The sequence below is a fragment of the Channa argus genome, chromosome 14 (assembly GCF_033026475.1).
Source record: "Channa argus isolate prfri chromosome 14, Channa argus male v1.0, whole genome shotgun sequence".
In the NCBI taxonomy this organism is placed as follows: Eukaryota; Metazoa; Chordata; class Actinopteri; order Anabantiformes; family Channidae; genus Channa; species Channa argus.
Genome location: NC_090210.1, coordinates 19,692,742 through 19,720,650, shown reverse-complemented (window position 1 = coordinate 19,720,650; position 27,909 = coordinate 19,692,742). Strand labels below are relative to the sequence as shown.

At 38.7% G+C, this 27,909-nt stretch overlaps 1 protein-coding gene across 2 annotated transcripts; it reads right to left on the bottom strand.

Moving 5' to 3' along the window:
* Positions 1 to 4: 4 nt before the first annotated feature.
* Positions 5 to 27,670, bottom strand: pigk (phosphatidylinositol glycan anchor biosynthesis, class K). 2 transcript variants are annotated; one of them, XM_067475757.1, is made up of 11 exons: positions 27,519 to 27,670; positions 27,246 to 27,299; positions 27,023 to 27,114; positions 25,782 to 25,917; positions 24,116 to 24,227; positions 23,128 to 23,224; positions 21,466 to 21,583; positions 20,679 to 20,789; positions 18,661 to 18,833; positions 12,693 to 12,768; positions 5 to 2,764 (listed from the first exon to the last, which is right to left on the bottom strand). In XM_067475757.1, the coding sequence occupies exons 1-11, from the start codon at positions 27,582 to 27,584 to the stop codon at positions 2,648 to 2,650; spliced, it is 1,152 nt and encodes a 383-aa protein (XP_067331858.1). In that variant the 5' UTR covers positions 27,585 to 27,670; the 3' UTR covers positions 5 to 2,647. The 2 variants fall into 2 exon arrangements, with proteins under 2 accessions (XP_067331858.1, XP_067331859.1); XM_067475758.1 differs by having other exon boundaries at positions 5 to 2,755.
* Positions 27,671 to 27,909: the final 239 nt, after the last annotated feature.

Here is a 27,909-nt window from a genome sequence, read left to right as displayed (position 1 = left end):
AATATCAGTTTTCTCTGCATTTTAATTACATCTTGTTGAGATTGAACATTCTTGAGGTTATAAAAAATAAACTTTCTGAAACCACAGTTTCCAGGGTTAAAATAAAGCGTATTGCAAACATAACATCATGGACTAAAACTAACTCAACTGACATACGAAATAATTTCATGTTTATTATACCATTACAATATTCAAACTGTCATGTTCTATGCTTCCTTATTTTATACTCCGAAAAATCAACTTTACATACATCAATGAATTTCCAAACAAAGAAGAGACGCCTGTTCAAATGGCTTTTCTGTTTAAGCAGACATCGTTATTGTGTGAGCTTTTCTCCGCTTATTAAAGTTGAAGGGGAAAAAAAAAAAGACATTTAAATGTAAAAAATGCAGACAGCAGGCACTGCTGTGCATGATTTATGCCACAGTTATTGTTGCAGATGAGAATGAAAACTGCTGAAATTACTATTATCATTCCGGGGAATGATTGACATTACAAAGGCTTACTGACAGGCAAGCAGTTGGAAATTCCATTGAGTTTCAATGGAAATTGGACAACCTGTCAGACGTGCACACAGTCTATAAACAGCATGTGTACATTTCAGTTTGTTTGTGGGTAAATCATTAAATTTAGACGGCTGCCACATGGGGGTAATGTCGGCACCGTTCCACTTCTAAAGACCACCAGCATGTGTGCGCGCTCACTGGTGAATAGTGGCGCTGCTTGTCGTTTGAACAAACTGCGTGACATATTCAGCACATCCTGCCTGACTCTTCAGCCCAAAATCTCTCTGCCTGTTTGGAGCTGAATCTCTAATACTGTCCTGTCACTGGATTCTCTCCACCAAGTCAGGTGTGAAGGAAGACAGACACTGATCTTTATTAGCATGGGGAAACCATAGTGACAGAAGACTGGGAGAGTACATCACCACGCTGAAAGGCAGAGTATATTAAATTCCATCTGCGAGTGCTGAAGTAGGAATGAGAGGCTCAGAGGAGATGCAGTCATTTTTGAAGTGGGTTTAAGAATAAACAAATCCAGTGTGGCTGGCAGGCCGTAATTGTATATGGAGGCTTGGATCAAATGGCTGCTCTGCCTTTTTTAAAATACAAAGCTCGAACAGAAAGGAAACTGCATTTAAACACCTCCCTGGATTGTTCGAAATGTTTTCTAGAAAGAAACAAACAAAAAAAATAAACACAAAGGTGTGTAAGTCAGCTCAAGCGGCAATTATTTCAAGGATGCTTTGTGGTAGAAACTCAGCTTAGACTCTGCTATGATCTGCTATGCCAGGCGTAACTTCAAACACTTTATAAACGTGAGAGCAGATCTTGTAACCTTACGCAGTATCACAGAGTAATTTAAGAAACTTTTGAAAAGAAATAAAAAAAACATGCACTTTAGTGATTCAGTGCTTCAACTTTAATCAGGGCAACAAAAATCAAATCAACTGAGCAAGTAAACGTGTTCGAGAACTCTGAAAGGGGAGCGTGGTGAGAAAAAAATTACAAGATAGATGAAACAGAAAGGAAAAAAGAAGAAATGAACATTGCACACATAATGTAAAAGAAAAAGGTAAATGGCTGCAGCTGCATTCCAATACATACGGTTTCATTCCCAGTCTCATCTATTTTCCACCACAGCTGCAAGGGAGAGTGGCAGCAGGAACCCAGTGGGCGGGTCGTTGCACCAAAGAGCAAGATAAACTACCACCGATTCAGTCCTTATGCTATAAGCATCATCATCACATAGAGAGAAAGGCAGACAAAAAAGGAGGAAAACACATCCCAGTATAAGAGATTAATTTAGGACAACCCGCGGCTCACTAGGTTATCACTCACTTATCACCGCTGCAGTGCATGATGCAGAATGACCGGGGAAATAGCTGTCCATCACCCAGAATACAATCAGCACAGTACATGGCAAGGGGAGCTAATGGATGTTTCCACAGGGAGGGCAATTTGGTGAATGGGAAAGTGGATGGCTCCATCATGCAAGATGGGATTATGTGCGATTGTTATCCTTCACACGCGTGATACGACTGTCAAGGGGTGTAATGTATATGGACAAAGGAGACATTAAATCAGCTTTCCTCGACCCACATTTTCCTATTCCGTCCGAGCGGACGTTCTGAGTAGCACTTTAAACAAAAAAGCTGCTGCTGAAATATGCAGAGCAACGCGCTCTCAAAAATAAATTAAATTCTTATCTGTGGACTCCATTCAGTGCCAATCATCACAATTATGGAATGGCCCTGACAAAACAGAACTTCTGGCACAAAAAAAATAAATAAATAAGATGAAGTCCTTTTTGAAGAAAACATTGTTAAGGAGAAACACTGAATATGGCCGTACCACTGATGGTATTACCGTGGGATAGGTGATGCATGACGTTCAAGTACTTGTCCATTCTTCCTTGTCATACCTTAAGAAATACACACATGCTTATATACAATCATCTTAAAGTTAAAAAAAAGGCATCAATATCATCACACCATATCTGACCAAGCAATTGTGGTGTTATAAATCTGCTTTCCATTTTCAGGAAAAACCAGACTGTCCACAAATGGCAGTAACATCCCTTAAGTTGAAGCTCCTGATCTGTAGCTTCACGTCGTCACATATCCAGTGGCGTAAACACCGAGGCCTCAAAAGATGTGTTTGAGGTGCTTGATGCCGTACGTCTTGAAAAACACCAGGAGGATTAGAGTCCACAGGCCCAATATGAAGCCGTCAGGAGGATGCCAGTCTTTCTGCTTTGGTTTCTAAAGGGAGGCGGGGGTAGGGTGAGGTGGGGATGAGGGCAGGAAAGCAAAGAGGAATTGGGGGGGAGGGGAGATTGCAGGTTAGTAATAGTGTGTATATTTCTCCTGTTGAGGCCACTGCTGATTGTTCTGTCATTCACAGAGGCAGGCTGCCGCAGAATCGTACTCACTTTATCTCTACACACTCTGTGTACACTTTCTGCTGTCTCACAAGCACACACGCACACACACACACACACACAAAAAGGTGGTAAAGCTCATCAGTACACCTCCCCTCTCTTCTGTTTGTCCCATTCACTGCCACATCATCACTTTGTGTATGATTATACTTTTAAATCTCACCCGTATTAAACATGCATCTCACAAGGAGCACATTTATATGCTAATTCGGTGGCAATATTCCACAGAGAGATGAGATTTACCCTCTAAAAAAAAAAAATCTTCCTAACTTCTCCGCTGGCGACACAGCTATAGATAGGCTGTAAGGACGCACTTAAGAGATTTCTGTTGTCCCTCGCTATACAAGCTGCCATTATCCAGACAGAAAATCACCAGTCACGAAAGGCATTCCCCAAAGCCAAACTCCCGAGACTTGGCAAAGAATATGAACACACAGCATACGCCGCAAGTCTGCATAACACGACAGGAAAACATACAGAATGGTGAAGCTGCTACACAAGTACATCTGAGACCCACACGCTACTACAGTACCCACTGTACATTACTGCCTTCAAGTACAGCAATATCGGCTCCCCACACACACACACACACACACACACACACACACACACACACACACACACACACACACACACACACACACACACACACACACACACACACACACACACACACACACACACACACACACACACACACACACACACACACCTGATTGACAGGCCCTAGAGGATTAGATGCTGGTGTGAAAGCCCAGTCCAGGGTCATTCTGACTCTCAATCTTAGTTTCCCTACAGCCATTGGGCAACGTACAGTGCTATCAGCATTACGGCATTATCTGCATCTTCAATTAAATAAGTAATTATAATGTTGAAATTATAGAGAATTATGAACAAACTCTTTGGAGCTTTTTAGCCACTTTTCACTCATGGTTTTGTTGGATTAACTTGAGTCACAGTTATGGGCACAGAGCCATAGGGAAAAATCATACTGTACTATACCTGTCCACACCAAAAGGAGTTGGCCCGTTCAAAGTGACTTAAAGTGACTTATTCAAACCTCTACAAGCCACTTTGTGTTGTTGTTAGTTTGAAACTAACCTTGGATGGATAAATGAGAAATAGCTGCTTCATGTAGTTTGATTCAGCCCTTCACTCTGCTATCTTACCTGTCTGCAGCCTTTTGTCACGCAAAAAAAGCCAAGTAGAAACCTGGTTACCTGCGTACAATACATGAGAGAAACCTGTGTTGTCCAGGGGACAACGGGGGAAAATCACATTTTCCTTATCCACTACCCTGATTCAGTCAGATGCTGGACAATGACCAGAGAAAATGAATAAATACACCTTACCAAACCATCTATAGTTTTTGTTATACTATCCAACAATATCCTTTAATTCCTTATTTACAGCCAGTATTTCAAGCGGTGTTGCACAACATCCCCATTAATCTGGGACAAAACTGGCAGAGAGCTGTTGTGTACAATAGGCATTATAAGATAACCGGTGTCTGTTCCTTTAAACGCAGAGTAGATAGAGTAATCCAATCCTGCTTTTCCGTTTTCAAACTGTCTAACTGCCTGTCAATTTATAATAAATTAATCTGTGCAGCTCAAGCAGGCCTCTAACATTTTGCTGAATTTCCCTATTTATGGAGGTTGATACAGTAGCTGCTAAAACTGCTGAACTGGCTGCTATGGACTCCTTTGCTATATACATATACAAATAAGAGACTGCCAAGTAGTGTAGAGGGCTTTATTTCTCTGCAGTGTCTGATATTACCACCCACTAAAGACCAAATGTCAGTAAAATGCATTTTTGGAAGCTAAAATGTCCAAAAGAGTGGCTGGTAACATTTGCTCACCTCAGTGCAGAACACTGTGTCCACCAGCCAATCAAATCAATGAGCAAAAGCTCAAACAGGGTCTGTAATGTTCTGGTATCACAAAGCAGCATTATCTTAGCTTGTGGAGATGATCTTGACCTACTGCATAATACATTGAAGCTTAAAATAACACAGTGCCCCTGACTCTATTCATGAAGTAGCATTTAGAACAGGCATGATTACATGTTTCTTCAAATGATGAATATTAATTTGACTGGTGGAAATTATAGTAATTTCTTCTTATTAACAGCTATTGCCAAGTGAAGCGAAAAGTTAATTTCAGGAGCTGTGTACTTGTGGTAATGTGCAGGGTATGGCCTTCTCAAGGCTGTCTTTTCAATCCAAACTCCAAGTTACGTGACAACGCTGCCAATTTCTAATGTAGAAAGACTGAGGACAGCAAGTAAAATTGGATTACGTCTGACTCCAAATTTATTTAACAGCTCAATCAAGTCAAATCAATAGAGCTTCACTGGCATCCAGAATGCTAAAGGAGAGACAGTGAGGCATTTGCAGCCCACATCAGCCCTGAGCTCCAGGATAGGCACAGAGTCAGGGCTGGAGGTCCAAGGCAAGATGCTTCTTATTTAAAGCTGCATTCACTTTGTGTATATTAAAGCTATTATGTTCTGCTTAGATTCATTTTTTTTACTGGCCACAAAATCAAAACAAAAAAACTATTCTGAAAATAAGCTGAAATGGAATCAGAAGTAATAAGAAGTGTAAAATCTATGTTTAAAAGGGAGCTTTGGCACATCAATCACATTGTGAAATGGCCAAGTCCCTCAATCAGGCACTGCACAGTGGACCATGAGACAGGAACCAAGCTGCAGACAGTGACTTCACTGAACAGCAGAGACAATGCGGCTCACACTATAAAGACATGCTTTCAGCGTCTAATTCAATGGGGCTTTTGTGAGAGTGACAGAAAGTACAGGAAAGATCTCAAAACGACAGACAGACAGACAGATTTTAGTCTTGTTTGTCTGACGTCGGAGTGGGAGACATCAAAGTAGGCGTTCGGTTCAAAAATAGCACAGTGTTAAAGACCCTGATAAAACATTTTTTAATCTGCTTTTTACTATAAATGTTGAGGTCTTTTGTAGATACCCTTTTCTGCCAGAGTTAGAACATCTTTATTAATTTCACATGGGAGATATAAAGTGGGTAGGAGTAAGCTGGAAAAGCGAGGTTTAATGTACTTCCACACACCAATCATAATTTCGCCTTTGTGACATCTGTGGACTCAAGTCTGATCCTCATTTTAAACTGAATTGTTGCTTATTTAGTAAAAACTATTTATAATTACAGAAAAATACTTTTTAACCATGTAGTATATTCATGCAAATTTAACTCCCATATCCTGTATCTTGGTGAACAGACTTTTTCTAACAAGCAAAATTGTTTACTGCCCAAGACATTGTCAAGCTCACAAAGAGCACACTTTGCAACCATAATTGTAGGTTGGCTTCCAGCCTCTTGATATTTTGCCAGCAAGGCAAATCCTCTCACAATTTTGAATGCTGGTCGATTTTGACCCGTCTGCTCTAGTTTAGTTGAAACAGAGGCATCGCCCCAAATCCCAATTAAATTTGCCAGCATGCTTGAGTTGTTGTCCTCCGTGCTTTCCGGTCAAACGAGCACAGAGCTGTGATGGCAGTGATTGGTCCCATGGTGAGGCTGACATAATTACATGAATACCGATCTGACAATTGCCATCTCATGGCCACTGGTTTCAAACAACATGCAAATGTGCTCCAAATCATACATTCTGTGTTTGATATCCTGCTACTACTAAACTGCAAGCATGAGCATCAGATCTGTGTTACATAACAAAACGAGTTAGGACACTTTCAGCTACAGCTGTGTTGACAAAGTGGCTGACAGCAGGACAAGAGGAGGAGCTGAGAGTGAAACACCCGGAGGATGAGGCAGACTTGTTTATAAGAGACTACTGGGAGCGTGTGGCCTTCAGGGGCAGTTGACCTTTGTGGGAAAGGTAGGCAGAGGTGTGCGTGACTGTGATTCTGTGTGTGCATGCATGTCTAAGTGCAAACCCCTTGGGTAAGAAAGAGCAGAGGCAGATGGATTGACTGTGACAGGAAGCCACGTCAGCGCAGCAGGCAGAGATAGGAGCATATGTCAAGAGGGAAGTGATGGAGAGTGGGAGAGACATTGGAAGAGATGTAGGTGGCATGAAGTTAAAAAAAAAAAAAGGGGGGGGGCAACACAATTGTATGCAAAAGTCTGGACCCCACTGGGCAAACTTCCTCTAATTATTAAGCAAATACAAACCCTGCGAGAAAGCAGAAATTTAAAATGATCTTTCACATGTTGATGCCCTTCCTGACGCAACCCTCCCCAATTTCTACCGGGCTTGCCCAGAGACACTTCAGCATGTAGCTGGGACCGGGGATCGAACCACTGACCCTGTGGTCTGTGGACAACTGCCTTACAAACTGAGCTACAGCTGCCACCCTGATAACTTATTTATGATCCTTACAAATTTTTATAATTACCCATTTAAGTTATATATGAATTGTGATCAATCTCTCTCTCTATACTATATCGATCTCCACACACACACACACACACACACACACACACACACACACACACACACCTGACCAGGACACTTTAGAATTGAAGCCACTGTTTCTCACTGTTCTCTCATAGACAAATTATGTATTATTAAATTAGACCACACTAACATAACTATGCAATTCAATTGTGAAACACACTTCAGTATAAACAGTGTGTAGTCACTCGAAGTTTTAGTCCAGATAATGAGTCTCTACCAAAACAGATGCTTGAAAGTGGTCATTTTAAAGTCCAGCAGAAAAATACACTAGAAATAGAAGTGTACACAGAGACGAGTGACAGCTGATTCAGACCCTCTTCGTACCTCTGAAGCACCATTTACATTCACTTTTCACTAGCTTTTAAAGATGACATGATTTCAAATGGCAAAATAAATACTGGTCTTTTTGACAAAAGAAACCGGTTTGTTTTTGACCTACAAAATGTTCTACTCCGTGCATTTGCTTCAATAAATAAATGTAAAGGATCCCTAGAAAAAAATGTGTTTCTACTGAAAGAACACTGACCAATAGAAATAGTAATGAGATTTGTTTGAAAGTGGCACCATGTTGTATTTTTTAACCCCTGACTGGCTGTAGAATTGCGTTTAAGTTTTTGATTTACCCTAAGAAAAGAATCATGCAATGAAAAGAAAGAAGAACGAATATGGGAGAAGCACAGTAAAAACATGTTAGTCATAGAAATGGTAGAATCAAGAGAAACAGCTGAGAGAGTCAGAAAAGACGTGAGTGCTTGCTGACCTTCGCTGATGGAACCATTTACATCCCACCACCAAGGACAAGGACCTACACTGAAGTTGCCTGCCTGCATTACACGTTTTGTTTTGCGTATTCAATTCACTAGTAAAATCAATTACCGGCTACCCAGCTGATTGATTGGAGCTAATTAACATGGCTATGGTCGTTGAGGGAGGTCGGAAATGCTCTGCCAAACACTAGCACTCCAAGGTCAAAACTGCAGCAAATTTATGTTGTGCAGAGTCAGATGACAGAGCAGAAGCAATTGTGCGCTGCCAAGACGCTTCACTGTATTGCCTTGACATTTAAGCCCTTAGCAAGAGCTGGGACAGTCGAGGTACTGGGTGCATTATTCTCCCAAAAGGCATGTTTTGTTCTCCAGAGAACATTATTTGTAATAGTTTAGCAGGAAATCAATTTCTAATTGCTGTTTGATTACACGGAGAAAGCTTGTTTGAGCGGGTTTGGCCTGTGATCTGTGCGATCCCAACATCCGCTTTGAAAGTGTTATTGTTGTAGCTCGAGTGAGGGGAAGGGGGATTTGGCGAGACACACGAGGGAGGCAAAGCATTAATTTTCACAGTTTCCATTTTGGATTGTCTGGAGCCATATGGTGTGGCGTCAAGCTGGTGAAAGAACAAATAGCAATTTGACGCCAGAGACCAGAATTCACAGCAGCGTGGGAAGAGGGAAAAAAGTTGAATATACAAAAGAGTAAAACAGAGAGCTCATTCAAGTTATTCCCAGAACTGAACACATTGTGATTAGGTGCTGGCAACGCAATGACATGTTTGAGGTTCAGGGAAGAAGGTGGTGAGGGGACACGCCCTGTCGCCCCAGTGATACAACTGCCAACGATGGCATCAAGTCCATCCAGATACAGTATCCAATGAGGACAAGTTTGTTTACAGACTCCATACAGCACCACAGCCTTGTGTATATTCACTGCCTATTTCTAGTTACAAGCCCTCGTCTGGTCCACTGGCAAATGGAAAAATGGTTGTAGATAAACACAGTAAGAAAATTTGTTTTTGTCGGTGGCATGAATGAAATAATTGCTTTCAGCTTTCAGCTTCGACATGGAATATTTTAGACATCAAATCTTATAAGATTCAATCGCATCTAGCTCTTCAGATGAGTGCATCTGATCAGTGACAACCAAGGGCACGAGGAGCTTGGCATCCAAACAAAGAGATCTCAGAAGAAGGCTTAGCACAATGTGACAGCTAATCAAAAAGAGAAAACCTGCCAATAGGCTTGGTGGACATTGGTCATTCTGTTGCAGTATAGATGGTCTATGGTGAGGAGGAGAGAGATGACTCAGACTGTCAGGACTCCCATCTTCAGCCCAGCAGGAGCGCTATCCAATAATCGAAAACTCTGGCAGGAGTCGTGGGGTTGACTGTGTTGTGTGTTGTACGTGTGAGTGCATTTAAACAGAGGAATAGGGGTGGGGGGGTGGGTGGAGAGAAACAGAAGAAAGACAAAAAAGGAGCTGTAAAGATGAATAGATAGAGGAGTGTGGAAAAAAGAGACGAGAGAATAAGGAAAGATCTGAAGCCAAGTAGCAGACAACTGAGGATGAGTGAGTAAGCGATGGATGATGGACACGATTGAAAACTACAGATACAGTTAATATGAGCAGCAGGCAGCGGTGAAACTAGTCCCTGTTTGCCATGCTTTTGACGTAGTCCTCAGATAATTTCCCAGAGTGCCGTTGGGAGTGGAGACCTCTCTTGTTTGCTCAGGCCTGTGGTCAGCTTCATTTCTCTGGGATGACACACTAAAGCTGATGCCAAGCAGTAATATGTACAGCAGCAGGACCCAGGAACTTTTCTTTTTCACCACCTACTCAGTTCAGCTGAACTTGACCTCTGTTATCAATACCACTAGTTTAGCAGTTATCTAAATACAGCGACAAACACAATTTTAAAATCAAACGTCAGGAACGCCAGCTCTGCTGTGGTAACAGAAACTGTAACTGTTTACTAATAAAAACAACCGAGCTATCATTTACCTCTTTTAGAGGAATGGTGACCATTTTTCATGAAAACATTTGAAATAATCCACATGAAACATAGAAACTGTGAAGCCACATTTAGCAGCTGAAATGACTTGTGTGATAAAAAAAAGTTTGTTCAATGAGATATATTCACATTGAATATTCTGCCGTTGTTTTGATTTAGAAACAATCATTCAGAGGCTTTGCAACATCACACCCATGCCTTACAGATAAGTGCACTGTATTTTGGACAGTGATATGATTTTCATAAGTTTGGCTCTGTACATCAACACAATGGACTTGGAAGGAAACATTAAGATTAGCTATGACCGGTGTTAAGCTTGTTACACAAAAAAACTGTAGTATTACTCATTACTACTTACTCTGTTCAAAATAATTATGACTTTACTTATTACACCAGCCCCTGCAACCCTGAACAGGATTAGCAGGTGCAGATAGTGGATGGATGGATAATGTTCTTTACCTTTCGTCCTGACAAAAATCAAAGTAATGGAAATATTTGTAAGCACTTCTCTCTTCCATGCCAGCTTACTGCTTATAACTACGCTAATAGTGATATCTATATCTATCTGAGCCTATGAATATTTGTTTTTGGAGGGAGTAATTGTAATACTATTACAACATTTTTATTTGGACCGGGATAAAATAGTATTATTGAAGAAATGTTTTACTAGTATTTAGTGATGTGTGGGTAGTACTACGAACACTGGCTGTATCTGTAAAGTCAATGTTCTATCTGTTGACTGCAAAAGATTTGAAATTAACTACTAAAAGATAATTTTTTAAATAAAACAAATTATAGTTCCTGCACAGTTTATACAATAATTATGTCCAAACACCCAAATAAACATTGGACTTTAACCATATTTTGATTGTTTATTTTCAAATCTCCTGTGATGGTATACAGAGCCAAAATGATGACATTTGTTTAAATACTGGACCAAACTGTGCTTGAATGTTAGCAACTACTGACAAAATTATAATGTGTTATACATTTGGCTTTGTATAGGAGCAACAGAAAGAAAAGAAAAAGAGAGAGAGAGAGAAAGTCTGATATGTTATGCTATTATTGTAGAGGTATTAAAGGGCTTTTAATAAGTCCAAACTGAATGTAACTCCAGTATTCACACTCCATTTATCGGTTTAACTCTCTAACAACTCCTGAGAAAAATATTGGGTTGTTTAGCTACTAAATATTCAACACATTCACCAGTTAGTCTCAAACTTTCTCAGTGTGCTGTTTGATGCTGGGAAAGTATTATACCATGGATTTTTTAGCTTTGTGTTGAAAACTGCTGCATGCACTTGTTGGAAATAACAATGTTGAGGGCAGAGTGAATAAAAACAGTAAAACTGAAACAAAAAGGTGAAAGATGTTCCATAGAGCTACAAATTTGGCAATAACTTCCTTTCAACTTACATGTATTAATTTAGTCTATTGTTTAAAAATAAGATTCTGAATAGAAGCTTTAAATATATTACAAAAACAAAAACACAGAATTACTATTTAAAAAAAAAAAAAAAAAAAGTATCCTCTGAACAAAAGAAAAAAGTCTGGACACAATAAGAGAAACAGCTTTCACGTATCTAATAGCCACGGCTCTGCATTACATACTACATGTGTATTGATGCAAAAGAGATTTTTATGTTGACACTGAAACAGTGTAGTGAAAAACATTGCAGTATGAAAACCTGTCTATAAAATTCCAACAGATTTTAATCCACAACTCTTAACAAAAACTGATATATATAGGCTTCACAAACATTCACTGCACACCGACTAATACTGTGTAGTTGTTCTGATGTGTCCATAATCTTTTTTAAGTATGGCCTGCTCTGAGATAGATGAACCCCAAATGTAAGCACTAATAATGTCGGCTTTTGCCCGTGGCAAAGATTAAAGTGACTTTTTTTTTTACTTTTCATTACAAGTTGTAGTATAGAAATAGTATTTTTAATGGACTTATAATAGAAAATCTCAAGAATTATATCGGGCCCAAGACCAGCTATTCTGAATGCAGAGCACATGTTGTAAAGGTGGAATGAGGAGGAATAGGTGTTCATTTGTGAAGGTCGGCCTGCCTGAAAGCCACAATCCATTTGAGAATGAGGTGAATGCACAATTTCTCGCCACAATCCTGCCTATCCATTCTGCTGGATTTCACGGTGGCCCCTCCACACCGAGACCAGGAGGCACTTGCATTTCACACTTAGAGCCATCACCATGGAAACGGCACAAAGACATCTGTTGGTTGATGTTGCACATAACTTTCTGCTCTGTGTCCAAATTCAGGATGAGAGTGGACACACTTCAAATGAGCAAAACACAGGAGCCCGATCAATTGAGTGCCTATGCAGAGGCTTTAAAAAAAAAATAAAGTGACAAAAGCTAAATCTTGTTCCCTCCAAAATTAAAAGAAACATCAGAATTATATCAATAAGGGCATGTTACTGTTGTTTTGAGTGTCCTTAACTGACTCTGGTGTTTGTGTTGGTCTCTCACCTGATGGATGATCTCAGACACCGGGAGCTGGTCCACATAGGAGTACGTCTCTTTTTGCAGCTCTCCATATACAGCACTGCAACACAAAACAGACATACAAAAGAGCACTCTGTTAGCATTTACCTGAAGGAGGGAAATTGAAAGTAAAAAGCTTTTCTTATGTGGGACACCATTATTCAGTGATCAAAAAAGCTGTCAGGAAGAGGAACAGACTGCAGATTTCTACTGGTAGCGTGAGTGTGTGTGTGCGTGCACGCGTTTGTGTAGCAGAGGTGTGGGTGATTGACGGATTATTTCAGAGACAAGTCAATGATATGCTGTGCAAATTAATGCAAATGAGCCATTTTTTACTCTGGTAAATGAAAAAAAAATGTCCTGAAGAAACATAATTGAGCAAAAATAATAATGGATGTGGATGTGATCAGAATGGATTCTATACATCACTGCAGTACTGTATAAAGGAAAAAAAGGATACATGGCCTATCTTTTGAGCACCCCACTTCCTACCTTTTAACTTCAATGATATTATTATAAAATCAATGATATTACACGTGGCAGGAGAACTTCCAGGCTCCCCATACAACCCACGGTGGTTAGCTTTTCTAAAACCCAAGTGAGCATCCACGCAGCAACCAATGGAAGTTAGTTTCTGCCTCAGCTTCAGACACCCATCACTGTCTCATTGTGCTTTTCAGAGTTGCTCTTTGCCAGTTTAGATACAAAAGAAATACACTGAAGAACTAAATAACCTGAATACACAAAGGAGAAGCAGGGAAATGTAACGTAGCAAAGTGAGAGAATCTAATATGCTCCGTATGTGCACTGATGCAGACACTAAATGGGAAGACGTTCCCACAAAGGCTTCGACCAACGGCTTATCTGTAATGCAGCATGTTTCAGACTCAAAGATCTCTTCAGGCAGATCAAGTAACCTGAGTCAGTCTGTATTAGCAACATCAGATAGACACACCAGATATACAATATGCAGCCTCAGGTCTTATCTTTTACAGTAAGAGTATTTTAAGTTTAGGGACAGATGGTAAGCTTGACATTTGTCTTGAAAGCAACCACAAATCATTGGGTTGTGCATAAAATTTGTTTTCTACATCTGACCCTGGAACAAAGTCACATCAGAGCCATATGTTGGCTGTTTTTGAATGTTAGGCTTTCTGAATTGCACAGGCATCGCTGCAGAAAGAGCTATTAACACTATGTTGGACAACTTTGATATATTTATCCAGTATATAAGGATGAATAATTGGTTAGGACAAGATTTTGCTCAGTTTTTAAAATTGAAGATATGCTTTTTATTCCTGCTATACTTAAAACATCTAGAGCGTTCAACTAATGTTCGCAGCAGCTGCAACTTATTAAGTGAAGTAAGTTGAGATTCAATATCTTACTCAAGGTGACTGATAAAGGTCAGCACACTGCAGATGATGAATAGACGTTACTTAATGTGAGACAAGATCTATTAAACCTCTGACCTTTCAAAATTCTAACTGGTTTTCCTACTGCTTAGTGATGTCAGGGAATAGTAGAAAGCTGTTCTTTTAATCACAATGATCCAGGAGAAATTTCTCTATAAATGTTTCAAATCCACTTATCAAAAAAATATGCTATTCGCGTCCCTGAAAACTTCTCTTACAGTCCTCCACACATCTGTAATCATCTCCACAGTCAGGTCTATGGGCTGCGACAATTCAAGTCTACATCAAAGAACTAGCAGCAACTAAAATAAAAGATCGCCTCACTTCGCCTTTGCTTATTTGATACGCGCATAAACAGACCGTAAACAAAAACGCTGATTGGACTGCTGCCAATACGATGTCCTGAATTAGCTAAAACCCATGAACGAGTCCATCTAGTGCCAGAAGTGGGAAACACGCCACAAAAACCGAGACAAAAAAAGCTGTCCTTGTCACAGGTCTATGTCCTCATGATTAGACACTGACAGCTACAAGAAAATAAAAACTGCATCAAGAGAAACTTTTGCAAGTATATATTTGTGACTTCTCTTTAATTATTTACATATTTAGTACAAAGAAATTACTTTGGATGGAGAAAACCTGGAAAGATGGAAAAAATTAGTTGAGAATATCAAAAATCACCAGCTGTCTCCTTTAAAGCTGTATTGACAAGGTTTTTCTTGTCAGTATAAATCACACAATGGGTACTCAAAAAAGTACAATGCAGAAAAGTGTCTCTGGCCACTTTGATGGACCACAGCATGACTTTCGGGTGTGAGATGTATTCACTGTTGGAAATGTACAACTCTTTAAATTATGAAATAAAATGTAGCAGGATGAAAAAGCCTTCAACACTATAAAACAGCAGACGGACCTTCAGCACAGTATTAGATAGCACTAAGGAGGAGGAGCGGTATAGACCTCACGTTTGGGGGCGACTGTGGCGCAGGAAGGTAAAGCGGTCTGTAAATCTGTATATTTGTTTTCTATGTCTCCAGCATCACAGCCTGACACACAGTCAGGCAGAAATGTCTCAGCTAAAGGTCAGAGTCGAGTGGAGGTTCAACCAAGTGGCTGTCTTTGGTTAATCAAAGAAAGTTCAGAGCTGACAGCTGTAGACAAAGTGGGCCACATCCCCCAGTGAGCCACCGTGGCTTTCTTCCAACCACTTGCTGAGTAAAACAACCTGTCCTCTTTTTACTTCTTGACTATTTCTTCTGAGTTACTTTTGCTCAAAGGTTTTCTCTCTGACCTGTGCTCTTTTGCTCTTCTTTCTTTATATTCCTGTCTTTATCGCTTTCTATTCAACATAATTTCTCTGTCCCTCTTTATTCTTAACATGTCTGACTGAAGAAAACAGGCTGAGCTGACAGGAAGGGAGACAACCTCCTGCTGAGCATTCAATGTGCGCTGAGGCTCTTTCTGCTACTGGAAACACATGACTGAGGGCATAGACATTGCAATACTGCCCCCCACCCACCACCTACCATTTTATACAGCACAAGAAATGAGTTGCAATTTCATTCATACCACTTTTCTCTCCTTTCTGAAGAGGATTATTCAATCCACTTAGTTGATTCTAATGATGTGGCGGACCCCTCAAGTTACCTTCAGCTCTGGTGTCATTGCCATCTGTGGCTGCCACCTTTAGGTCAAACAAATTTCCTTTTAACATCTGCTCTACTAATAGCTTTAAAAGTTTCTGCAGACTATTGAGTGCAGCAGGTCACAACTTACATAGTTTACATCATAGCTCAGTGGGATATGAATTAAGATTTAATTTGAAAGTGGCAATAATCCTGTGAGCTGTGTGACCTACAGACACATGTTTTGGTCAACAACCACCTATGGCTGGAAGTCATTACACTTTTGAGCCAAATGAAGAGGACTGAGGGGTCTATTAAAAACACACTCTTCATCAAGTGCAATTCACTTAATGGGACAGCCTGTTCTGAGGCAAAACTGACTGTTTAGACCTGGGCTAGTGGAGAAGAGAGACAGCTAAATGTGGAAGCAAGTTAGAGAAGGAAAAGGAGACAAGCATAAAGGAGACAAGATGGGTATATGCACAGCCATGTACCCATCTTCTCAAAATATCCTCCTTCACTTGTCTGAGTGGCTAAGCAATTGGACAAAAGTGGATTAAAGCAGCACTATATTTAATAACTGCTTGTTTCAGAGGACATCTGTGATCTTTCTCTGTGGGGACACACACAGAGTGCACTACAACCCATTTTCAAGCCTTGCGAAAATGCTATTATTTAACATCATCAGTGGTGTCTGGACAGAGGTGTCATAAAGATCCCGTTTCTCTTATCTCTTTGTGAATGTTATAGAATATGATCCACATGTGGTTAGAAATGCTCTAAACAAACAAATTATTTAGTAAAATATTTTCCATTAACGTTTTTGTCGAACTACCATTTAATGAACTGACTAGTCATTTCATTTCTTGGCAAGTTATTTTATCCTGTCCCAAGCACTTGTATGACATAGCTCATACTTAAATAATAACTTCAGCTCTAATTAATTTCTGTTTTTGGCACATTGCGGCTATTTCCCACGATTTGGGTCCCGACTGTTTTTGTGCAGAAAACTGCAATTTCTGTTATTTTATCATCTCAGGGCAGTGTTTCATAATTGTGTAACATGTCTTGGAATTTGCAATTATCCCCCCCCCCGAAAAAAAAATAGTAATTTGAAATGCTCTGAAGACCCATAAGAGCACAGCAAACATGTCATTACCCACCACTCCAATGTAATATTAATCTTGTCTGAATAGGGTTAAAGAAACATTAATGTCAGATGCAAAATGACGGTAAGTGTCATTAACTTCCTTAATATGTTTGAACTTTCACAACAGTGTTTTTTATTGTTCTTAACAGTAGAAAGACACTACTAGTGCTTGTGCATCAGTAAACTTGGCTCCATTAAACTTCAAATGAATCAGAGAATTGCTGGTTTCTTACATCAGATTTGGAGATAAAATGGACTGATTTAGGGCAACTGTCTGCTCAATAGCACTGGGGCTGTGTTTCTGTGTTGCAGGGAGGGGGCTCAGCAGTCCTAATGTGTTGGACTGTAATCAATAATAAAGTAATAGGGGAAGTTGTGTGCAATGACTAACTAGCTTGAGGCCAAAACAAACGACTAAAAATCGGTATGACAATTGCCTCTAATTACTAATTAGCAGACAAATGCATTAGATTCTTTGATATAATACCTCCCAGTGGTTCAATTAAAGGTCAGCTTAATGAAATTAACAGAAGAGGGAGGGAGCGTAATCGCAAATAAAGTTTTAATTTCTATCACATCTGTTTGTACAGAAGTGCAATCTATTCCTTACCCACAGCATGATGAGTCAACATATGAAGAACTGTTTGGATTTAGGTGTATTAGTGGTGCATTTTCTCCTGGGGATTGTCCTTATTACAGGATTAGTGTGTCTGCTTACTAGCTAATATGGAAAACCAAGCAATATGTCACCACCAGCATTCAGGATGATGAACAAATGCAGTAGTGCTTGATACTACAGCCATCTAGTGGCTAAATGTATCTATTACAGCATGTCTACGCCTGTTGCTTTAAAATGTAATAAATCGGACTTTGATGTATGTTGTCCACTTCACCACAAGGTAGCACCATAGATTAGCCAATAAAAGCAAACCTGCTTATTTACTGGCACTTACATGAACTGTTTGTATAGTAAAAATATCCAAATATCATCCTCACTTGGCTGTGAAATAGAGCTTTATATGATGGTACAGCAGATAACTAACAGTAAATAAATGCTCTAAACGAGTTGTATAATTACAACAGACAACAGGACAGTCATAGCAACATCCTCAGTGGGGCATATTGAGAAATTGGGCCATTTAACAAAGCATTAGTGGAGAAATCAATATCTCTAATGAGAGATATTCTAAACAGAAAACAAAGTCTAGTCAGTAAGCAACAAAACATAAAAACAATTATGCCTTCAGCATTCCAATTAAAACAAAGGGAGGATGACATTAATTAGGGCTTTTACGTCAAGGTTGTCCCTAAATCACCTTAAAAAATTAAAATAAAAATCACATTACTCAGAGCTAAATGTGCAATAACTGTTATACAAGCTCTCTGTTTCTTTTTTAGGGGCACTATACTTTCTTGACGGTTTTATTTCTTCCCAGATATATTTATTCATTCCAAAAAAGTATATTTCAAAAGGATAATTTCTTTAATAGATGTAAAAACAGAAACTGTTTTGTCAAGGGCAATTGATTTATATGGCTTTCACTGAAAGATTTAGATCAAACCCTTTTATTTTAACTAAGTTTTCAGAAGCCTGATAAGATGATTATTGATTTATGCCATGATAAAATATACAGGGTTTAATGGTCTAACACTGATTTGACCTTGAAAACTTTGTCACACTCCTACAGTATTTAACCAGTGTACTTTAGTTACAGGTTGAGGAAAAACATGCCAGTAAAGACAAGCAAATCAAGTCAGCTTACCTCTTTTCAACTTGGTTGATCTGGTCGGTCAAATTGATGGTTTCCATGGTGATCTCCACTTTGCGAACACTCCCAAAGAAATCTGTGATGAGGACACTTCCTGGGTCCCGCAGGAACAGGTCAGTGCGGTGGCCCGGGGTGGACACACACTGACTTTTGGGACACACTTTGAACTGGGAGAGCGGAGAAAACACAACAGTGAATTAGTAATATGCAGCATTTGGCAGACAGACAATGCAAATGCAACAAAATGTATAAGCTTCTTATTTATTAGAGGAATCCCAGCAAACACATAAATAAATAGATAAATACATACAAACATACATACTAGTGAGAGTGAACTGCAACTGGTGGCATGGAGGCGTTAAAATACATGGCTGTGCGAGAAGAATATAGATGTGGAGCATGACATTTTTTGCAAGTCATCATTATCAAATTGTTTTTTTTTTGAGTGTGATTCACCAGTCTGTCGTCCTATTGGGCTCTCTATTAGAATTGAAAAATAAAATCATTAAAGTGAGAGGACACTGTTTATCAGCCAACAAGATTTGGAAAAAAAGACCGCTGAAGGATTATCAAGTAAAGTTGAAGACAATTTCTCTTTCATTAAAAAGAAACTTGGTGGGCTCTCGGAAATCTATAGTATTGATCCTCAATTCCACAAAAGAGCACAAAAAACTTTCAGAAACAGGAAATGTGAGAAGAATTATAAACATTAGTGAACAAGTTTGACTGAGTCTTTCAGAAATGATTTGAAGTGTTTTGATTCTCCTCCTCCTAGCGAGGCAGGGTTGGTGGCAGAGTTGAGGATTGGTCTCTGAGGCTCATGGATCTCTGCAGGAGTGTAAAGATAAAACGGGAGATGCTGCTGAGATTGAGCCACGGCTCAGAGCAGTACTCACCGCCATCCTGTGTCAAAGGCCAACAACCTTAACAGTATCAGACATTCTGTTTCAAGTGCAAAGCCCTGTGAGCCCTGAGTGACCTTCATCCAGAAATGTTCTAACACAAGACAGAGGAGAAGGGCATCGCATGACACATCTCACCATTCTAGATACTAAAAACCCAAATGTTTGTGAAAGAAAATGTTCAGAGATCACTTAAAATTTAAACGGCTTTTGAATAAAAATCTTGGAAGACTGATCGCTCAAAAGTCTAAGATACAGTAACCATTTAACTTCTTACAATTAGATTGGATTCATTAAAAAATTAATTAAGTGCAAACAGACCCATAAAGTTGTAAATTAATTAATTAATCAATTGTCAGAGAAAGAAAAATATTAAGTGAGACGCGTGAAAGAAAAGCATCAAAATTTTAAGTCACTGTGCTAAATGGCGGTAAGGTTGACTTAAAAGAACGGGCTTTTAATCCAGATCGCTCTGAAGCGTATATGTTCATCCTTCCCATAGGAAGTTTGAAAATCTCAAATCTCTCATCTGCTCTGACAGTTGTTAAAAGTGAAAATGTGAAAGGCCACTATGAAACAAAGCACAAAATGACACTAGAAAAAAAAAATTACCCAACTTTTTACTTTTACTACTATGAAAGTATTATTTGTAATTCTCAGCTGAATGTAAAATATACTGAGCTTTTACTTTTATTATTTATGATTTATTCTTTTATTTAGTATGTATTATTGTATGTATTAGCCCTGCAGAGTCCAGACTTTGACAGAAAATAAATATTCTTGAAATTGCACTGAATTATAGGTTTCTTCATTTGATTTCAGTCGTTCACACAGTGCAGATGTTAATAAAATTACAATGCAACTTCAATATATTTTAAAATAACTGTAATGTATAACTAAATAATAATGCAACTCAAACATGATGATGCTTTCATGAGGAAATGTTCTATATCCAGAACTCCTTACATCATATTTGACTACCCGTTTTAAAGGTTGAACAATTATTCTTTAAGGTATTTAATTGCTTAAATAGAGAAGAGACATTTCTTCTACAGTACTCATGTGCTTTATGGCACTGGGGAAAAGGCGTGGACATGCACAAATCCTCACCAGGTCATTCATGTTGGTTTTGCTTGCAGGGTGGATGTCTTCTAGGAACTCTAGGAGATAGAAGGTGTAGCGGTCCATCAGATGGACTCCTATGGCCAAATCAGGTTGGTGCTAGAGGCAGGGGGAAAAATAATATCCAACATCACTTTATCATAACCGGGCACTTTGATGGCATACTTCATTTTGGTTTGTTTAAAACAGATTTAAATACATTTGTGTCTGCATTCATTTAACATCGTATTCTTTGGAGTAACCACTAGTCATGTGCTATTCTCCACGAATAATTAAGTCCCTTCAGGATACATTGACTAATAGCGACTGGCAAGTATTGATGTTATGCATCACGTTAGCTCTAGCTAACTAATTAAATAATTACACTGATTGCAGTGTAATGAAAATATTTTGACAACTTCATTGCCTTCAGGCCATGCCGAAAGTAATGCCATTTTTATTCTGCTAAACAACTGAGTAATCAGAAAATAATTAGCTTAGTAATAGATAATAAAAAATACCTTGTTTGCAATATGACTAATATGGGGTTAATATTCAAAGAGGTGGGTTAAGTGTAAATGTCCCCAATTCTAACAAAGAGTAGGTTAATAAAAAACTTCCAAAAATGTGACACTGTGTTTTGAAAAGTACAGTCAGAATGTTAAGATTGAGTAGGTATGAACACATCACTAAGTCTTCACTTGTAATGTGCCATCAAATCACAGGGGTTATTAGAAACCCTGACTAATTGATGGACAATTTTTCATTTTTCTCATATGAGGCCAGGTTAACTCACCGACAGGGAGTCTTCTCCAACTTGGCTGCTTGCCAAAGCCATGATGTTTGGGGAGTAGAACCTCTCATACATGGAGGCACCCTGACAAGTGTCAATGATGAAGAGAAGCTCATTGTACCTGGGGGACACACAAACATACATCCTAAAATAAAACTCATGAGAAAATGGACAGCTGGCCTAACCCCTTGTCCATGGGTTCCAATAAACTCTGGTACAGCACAAACCTTCTCAACATCTTTTATACAGCAGTTGCCATAGTGACTAAGAAAAACCAACAGCTCCATTCTGCCCCAACTCACCCACACACAGTTTCTCCCTCCCTTCCTCAGTCGCTCCCTTTTTTCCCTTACTCAAGACAGATTTCACTATGAATTCTTTCCTATGGATAAACACAATCAGGCTTTTATATCCAGTTTATTAAATCGAGGGGATTTGGGGACAATGAAGGGAGGTGGTAAAGTCTCTATGGTGGCTGTAATTTGGCGGTTCAAGCCTGCAATTATCACATCAGCATCAAAGCTGGCATCACTAAGCTTTTATCTAGCAGCCTGGGGACTGACTGTAACCCAAACACAATGCCAATAGGTTTGGACTGCAATGGAGAGTCATTTATTATTAATTATTGCAATGGTAAAAAAATGAGAAACGTAGAACCTTGCAAGTCCACATGAACCCCTCTATGAAAAAAGGGTTAAGCAGCATACTAGTGTCATACAGCATACCATGACATGAAAAATTAAGCTTATCATACCATGAACCATAATAAAGAAATTATTATGAGTATTAACAAAAAAAATGCAGCTTACCGAACAATTTTAAAAGTGTGTGCCAGTCAGACCCAAAACATATAAAAGCCTGATCATGTTTATCTAAATAGTAGAAAATTCTTGGTGAAAATTCTCTTTAATAAACCATTTACAATTTATTAACGCATTTCAAAACACAGTGGAACTGTGATTTTTGCCTTTTATATTATATCATGTCATATAAAAATCTTATACTGTTGTTAAACAATGTGCGAATATTTATGTATGGGTTATTAGTTTTTTTGAATTAGTATTTTTAAATTCTAACGGGGTATAAAATGTGTTGTTTAGTTACTGGTTCAGGTGTCACGTTTGTAAAACTAAAAGCATTGTAAAAAGACCTAACACCAAAATTACTCTGTCCAAAGCTATTTATGTAAGTGTGTTTAAATCACTATTTTTATTATAATGTTTTATGAACACCAAATTCTATAGTTCCCCTCATTTGAAATTCAGCAAAACATTTACTTAATGCTGCAGAATGAACATACTGAAAGATACAAGTGTGGTCTGTTGCTAACATTGATGGAACTGTTTACTGACCACACCCTGAGCACACTTCTACATCACTGCAGCCAGAGGGAGATCTGTAATTTGTTTTTGATGTAACCTAACAGTACTTAATGCATCATGCTAATCTGGTGTTAAGTTTCTTCTTCAAATTTTAGGGTGCAAAATATCAGGCTCAACAAACTCTATACCCTGGCTAATTAGCAAAGTGCAGCTAAAAGCAGGTTAACAGCTGGTTCTCAGCGAAAAGAAAGACCAAATGAATTGGATTTGCGATAGGAGAAACACAGTATTTGACACAGATTTGTGAGGCCCTTTTCATTTATTCCTTTTGGGTTTTATTTACCTTCTTTTCTGCCACATCTGTTCAAAAGCATCAGCCAGTTCCACATTACTAATTTCCTCAGAGTCCTGGAACTTCAGAAAGCCATTTCCACCATGGCCTGTTAAACAAACACATTCTTCATAATTAATTTGTCTCAATGAGTAACAATAAAAAGATGCTATAGACTATAAAATAATATAATAATTAATGAAAGCCTGCAGCATTCTAAAAACTCTTCATCTTTATTCTGCTTGATGTGAAGTAGTTTGATATAAAGTCAATAGCTTTAACATACAGCATGAGTGTAGAGAAACATTACTTGTGTAAAACACTTTGTATAAATATTAATATTTTATGTTTTTCAAGTCAATGAATTCACATATTTACTGTAGCAGACTGCAAAACAATGTGCAGTTGACCTGACAAAAATCAAAAATTAAATATTGCAGCAAAATGCAGTTGATTTCAGTGGGATTGAAACGGCATCTAAAAACATACGTATGTTAAATGAATATATGATCTTATTTGGTTCTCCATAAATGGATTGTGGAAACTATTCCCATTCTGAACACCTGCAGTCATGTTAAGATATGATATTAGGATCTTAATGCTACAAATGTCGAAACACTTTCACTTTCCACAATGTAGGGTTGTGTGTAACGTGTTATAGAGGAAGTGGGCAAACATAGGGCAGCTCTGCTACCATCACAAGTAATTAAAGAAAACATCAACGTTGAGGGGGGAAAAAAAACACATCTGTCTATTGTTGAGGCCATCATCTACAAATAGAACTGATGACAAGGCTCAGCATGTGCTTGCTCCCTTCACCTACACCTCATAATTAAAAGCCATACGATATTTTTGAATGAATTCTCCGTTGGGAGAAACCTAGGAAATGTAAAGAAAATTATTTTCTATTATGAACCAGCTCCTAGCACAAACACTGGACATTTACTAAATTTTAACAGTGAAAGAGGAGAATCTTAGGGGAGATTTGTCCTTTAACTACCTGTCAAGTATATGAGGATGTTGCTGCGGTCATCAGAAAGAAGACGTTTAGAACGCGGAGTGCTGGGAGGCAGTCTTCCAGTCAAAACTCGCAGGAAATTCTCTACTGTGACCTGAAACAGAGCAGGGACATAAAACAACTATGTTTTTCCTACCCTCATAAGCACTAGAAGGGGTGATGTACATCTTCTGCTTCAATGCAAATAGGCAGATGTTTAAGCTAAGGCAGATTGAGAGAGTCAAAATGAGAACTCAGGGTCACGAGTTGAAATCTGTTTCACTGAACACCCCATCATTAGGGTCTATAGGGTAACAGATTAATATTTTTATCTTTACTTATCTTTTAATTAAACTGTGAATATCTATTATTCAACAGATTATTGTCTTCTTTTCCCCACAGCACAAAACAGGGTAAATAATCAAAAACAAACTGTGATAAAGAATGAATAAGCCAGTGCAGCTCTGCCTCGGCCCAGGACAAACAAAACAATGTGGAGGTCCTCTTCTTCCTTTACACAATATCTAATCATTTCCTGGTCAATAGACAGAGCAAACATTGGACAAACAGTGTTGACTATATCCCCAACTGTGCCTGTAGGTTATGTTATATTAAACATGGTCTTCCTGAAGCTGGTGGAAAAACAAGGGCTACTCCCCTGAGTTGGGCATTTGACAAAATACACTGATGAGCCAAATACTGTATATAGTGACCCTGACCCAGTTCATAGTTACTCCATGCTTAGATCAACTGCAAGTAACAACAGCAGCCTGGAAGCAACCCACGAGCATTTTCATTTAGTGATACTCTGAACCAGCTGTATGGCCATCACCCAATTTCTCCGTCTTCCCACATTGACTACAACAGTGTCTAATACATCGACATATGCTGATGTGATATTATTTACTTTACAATATTATTCTCTTCATATTTTGGCATCAGTGTGATTTCATACAGTTGGCTTGGCTTTAAGCATTAATATGTTTGAGTGAAATACGCTACAAAACATATGTTAATTTGTAGCAGGGCTTCTAAAAGTAATAAGTGAGTCTTGCCCATTGAAATTTTTCAATAATCGCTTTAATGGCCACATCTCCTGAGGTGGGGGCGATGGATGGATGGATGGACAGACAGAAAGATACTTTATGCATTAGCGTCTTCAAGGGCAAAAGGCAGATTGTTCTTTGTAAAATCAAAGTATGTCCTGCACATCCCATCTTATTGTGAATTTTTACAGTAAGATGGGATGTGCAGGTTCATGTTTTCACAGTCAGGTATATTTTATTCAAATATTAAAATCAACTTGTTGTAGGACATACATAGATTCACAAAGAACAATCTGCCTTTGGGCCTAGAAGATGCTAATGCATAGAAATTCACAAATAGATGGGATGTGCAGGTTCAAGCTTTGACAGTCAGGTAATATTTTTTTCTACCATAATTGAAATCAACTTGCTGTAGGACATACTTTAATTCACAAAGGACAATCTGCCTTTTGCCCTTGAAGATGGTTAAGCATTGAAATGAACCTTTTTTTACATTTTATAAAGCCAGTGAAAAAATAACTGAACACTTTATACTCTTTAACACTTAAGAGTTAGCAAATTGAAATAAAACTTTGCCACAAAAAAGATTTTTATAGGGGTAATATTGGGTTATGTGAACAGACCTCATATCCACGGTAGTCCACTTCTACATCATCCCCATACACGTTCAGCTCCATGTTCTTGTGGCTGAACACTGTGGCCGGTTTGGGGTTCCTATGGCTACAAGCCATGTCATCAGCGAGCATCAGAACTATGTGGCTGCAAAAAGAGAAAATCACAGAGGAGAACATATTTGAAGATAGGTGAAAGGACTAATACTATATAATGTTGGTAAGTATTTTTAACCACACAATAATTTATAGTACATTATATGCATTTGGCAGATACTTGTCTCCAAAGTAACTTAGCTCTTCCTCACATTAACAAAAGGGTTAGCAGTGTGGATTCAGTGTCTTTTTTTGTGAGGCACAAACAACCATACAGTTAATGGCCAAACGACTCTACGACCTACAATAGCCATATAAACGCCTAATGAGCATTCTTAGTCATGTCTCATTTTCTCTTAAAATAAGCATGTAAGATCTTGCCACATGTAATCCAAGTGCATCTTATTCTGCCGCATTCTACTATACGGGAATTCCCGACCAAAAAACAAAAAACTTTCATGGGTGCTCCTCTCTGATTGAGTAACATGGTCGAAGTCATTCATAAAGGATTTCGGGGATGAGTGTTTGTAGATGTCAGGGATATGATGGATTTTGCGAGTATTTTAGGCACTGTAGATGATGTATTCATCAGTCAGTAATATAAGGAAGGCATGTGATTGGTCCAAAATTCCTGGAGCATGACAACTACTTCAAAACATACAACCAGAATAGTAAAGAACTTTCTTCAGCGAGAAGAATAACTAAGAGCCCTGCAACAGATGGCTGGGCCCAAATCATAATAACTAAGTACCTTGAAAAATGGAGTAGAAGTGTATGTGGGAGAATTGGTTTTAAAGCCACTTGGTGGTCACACCAAATGCTGATTTGATTTTTTTTCTTATTGAATTTTGGGTGTAATGCCCCTGGATCGTGTAGTGCACAGAGCAAAATTGGAGATTACTATTGGTCTTTACTCCCCAAAACAATGTTTAACATAATTTGACAAATATTTAAATTATTTATTCAGATAATGACCATGCATGGTGTTTCTAAACCTGCTAACAATAGTTGACAACAGGATTCTCAAATATATACTCAAAGGCTGCCCATTAACATCAACACCACCATAATCTAAAACTATATGTTTATGTTAGATCAGTTAATACTCAACATTCACACAGTGCATCTAATAATTAGGGGTAGAGTTTTGTTATTACCTGTCAGGGATACCAAGCCTTTTAACACTTCTATAGACCGACAGCGTATTGGCCACATGACGGTAGTTGAACCAGAATCTGGACGTGCACACCTGTATACCAGAAAAAAGCCCGTTATTCCGGCACAGGGGGGTTCGGGTGCTCCCACCATCAATGCAGAAAAACCAATAACATTAGCGTTTACTGAGCTTCTTTCAAAGATGTCACGTCAATAAATACTCACCAGAACAGCCCAGTTGTTGGTGTGGCCACTACTGAAGAACTGACCTGCGTTATTCTGAGAAACAAGTTGAAGAAAAATCGCTTAATCTGCATGTATTCACATTTAAAGGCTTATCCTGGCTTTACCAGGCTTGTCGCCAAGACAGCAGTTAGCTAGCTAGCTAGCTTGACAGATTGGAAGGCTAACATGAGAGCGATTTAACAGGTTAAATTCGACCTATAACACACAAATTAACCGGATACTCGGAGGCGTAGGAGCAAAATAAGTACTCACCACAATGTCAAGACTGTCTGCTAATAGATACGTGTAAAATAGGCTTAATAAAGTGAGTATTTTCATTGTCCAGCAGTGTTAGCACTCTACATCTAGGAAGTGAAAACTGGTAGCTCCGCCCAGCAAGCTCTTCCGGTAGAAGACATTTCAGAATAACAGCTTTGCTATAAAGAATAGAGAACGACAAAATAAAACAAAAATAATGATTTGTCAGGGGTGAAAAATTGGATTGCTCGTCCCTAAGGGTCATACAAATATGGATTAGTGAATGTGTGTACAAGACACGGCCCTAGGGCTCAAAGAGATCAAAGGGTGCTTTTGCCAGAGCCTCTGTATGCTAAAAGTGATTTTTTATTTTTTTTTGTAAGTTATAAAGCTCAGTTAAAACGAA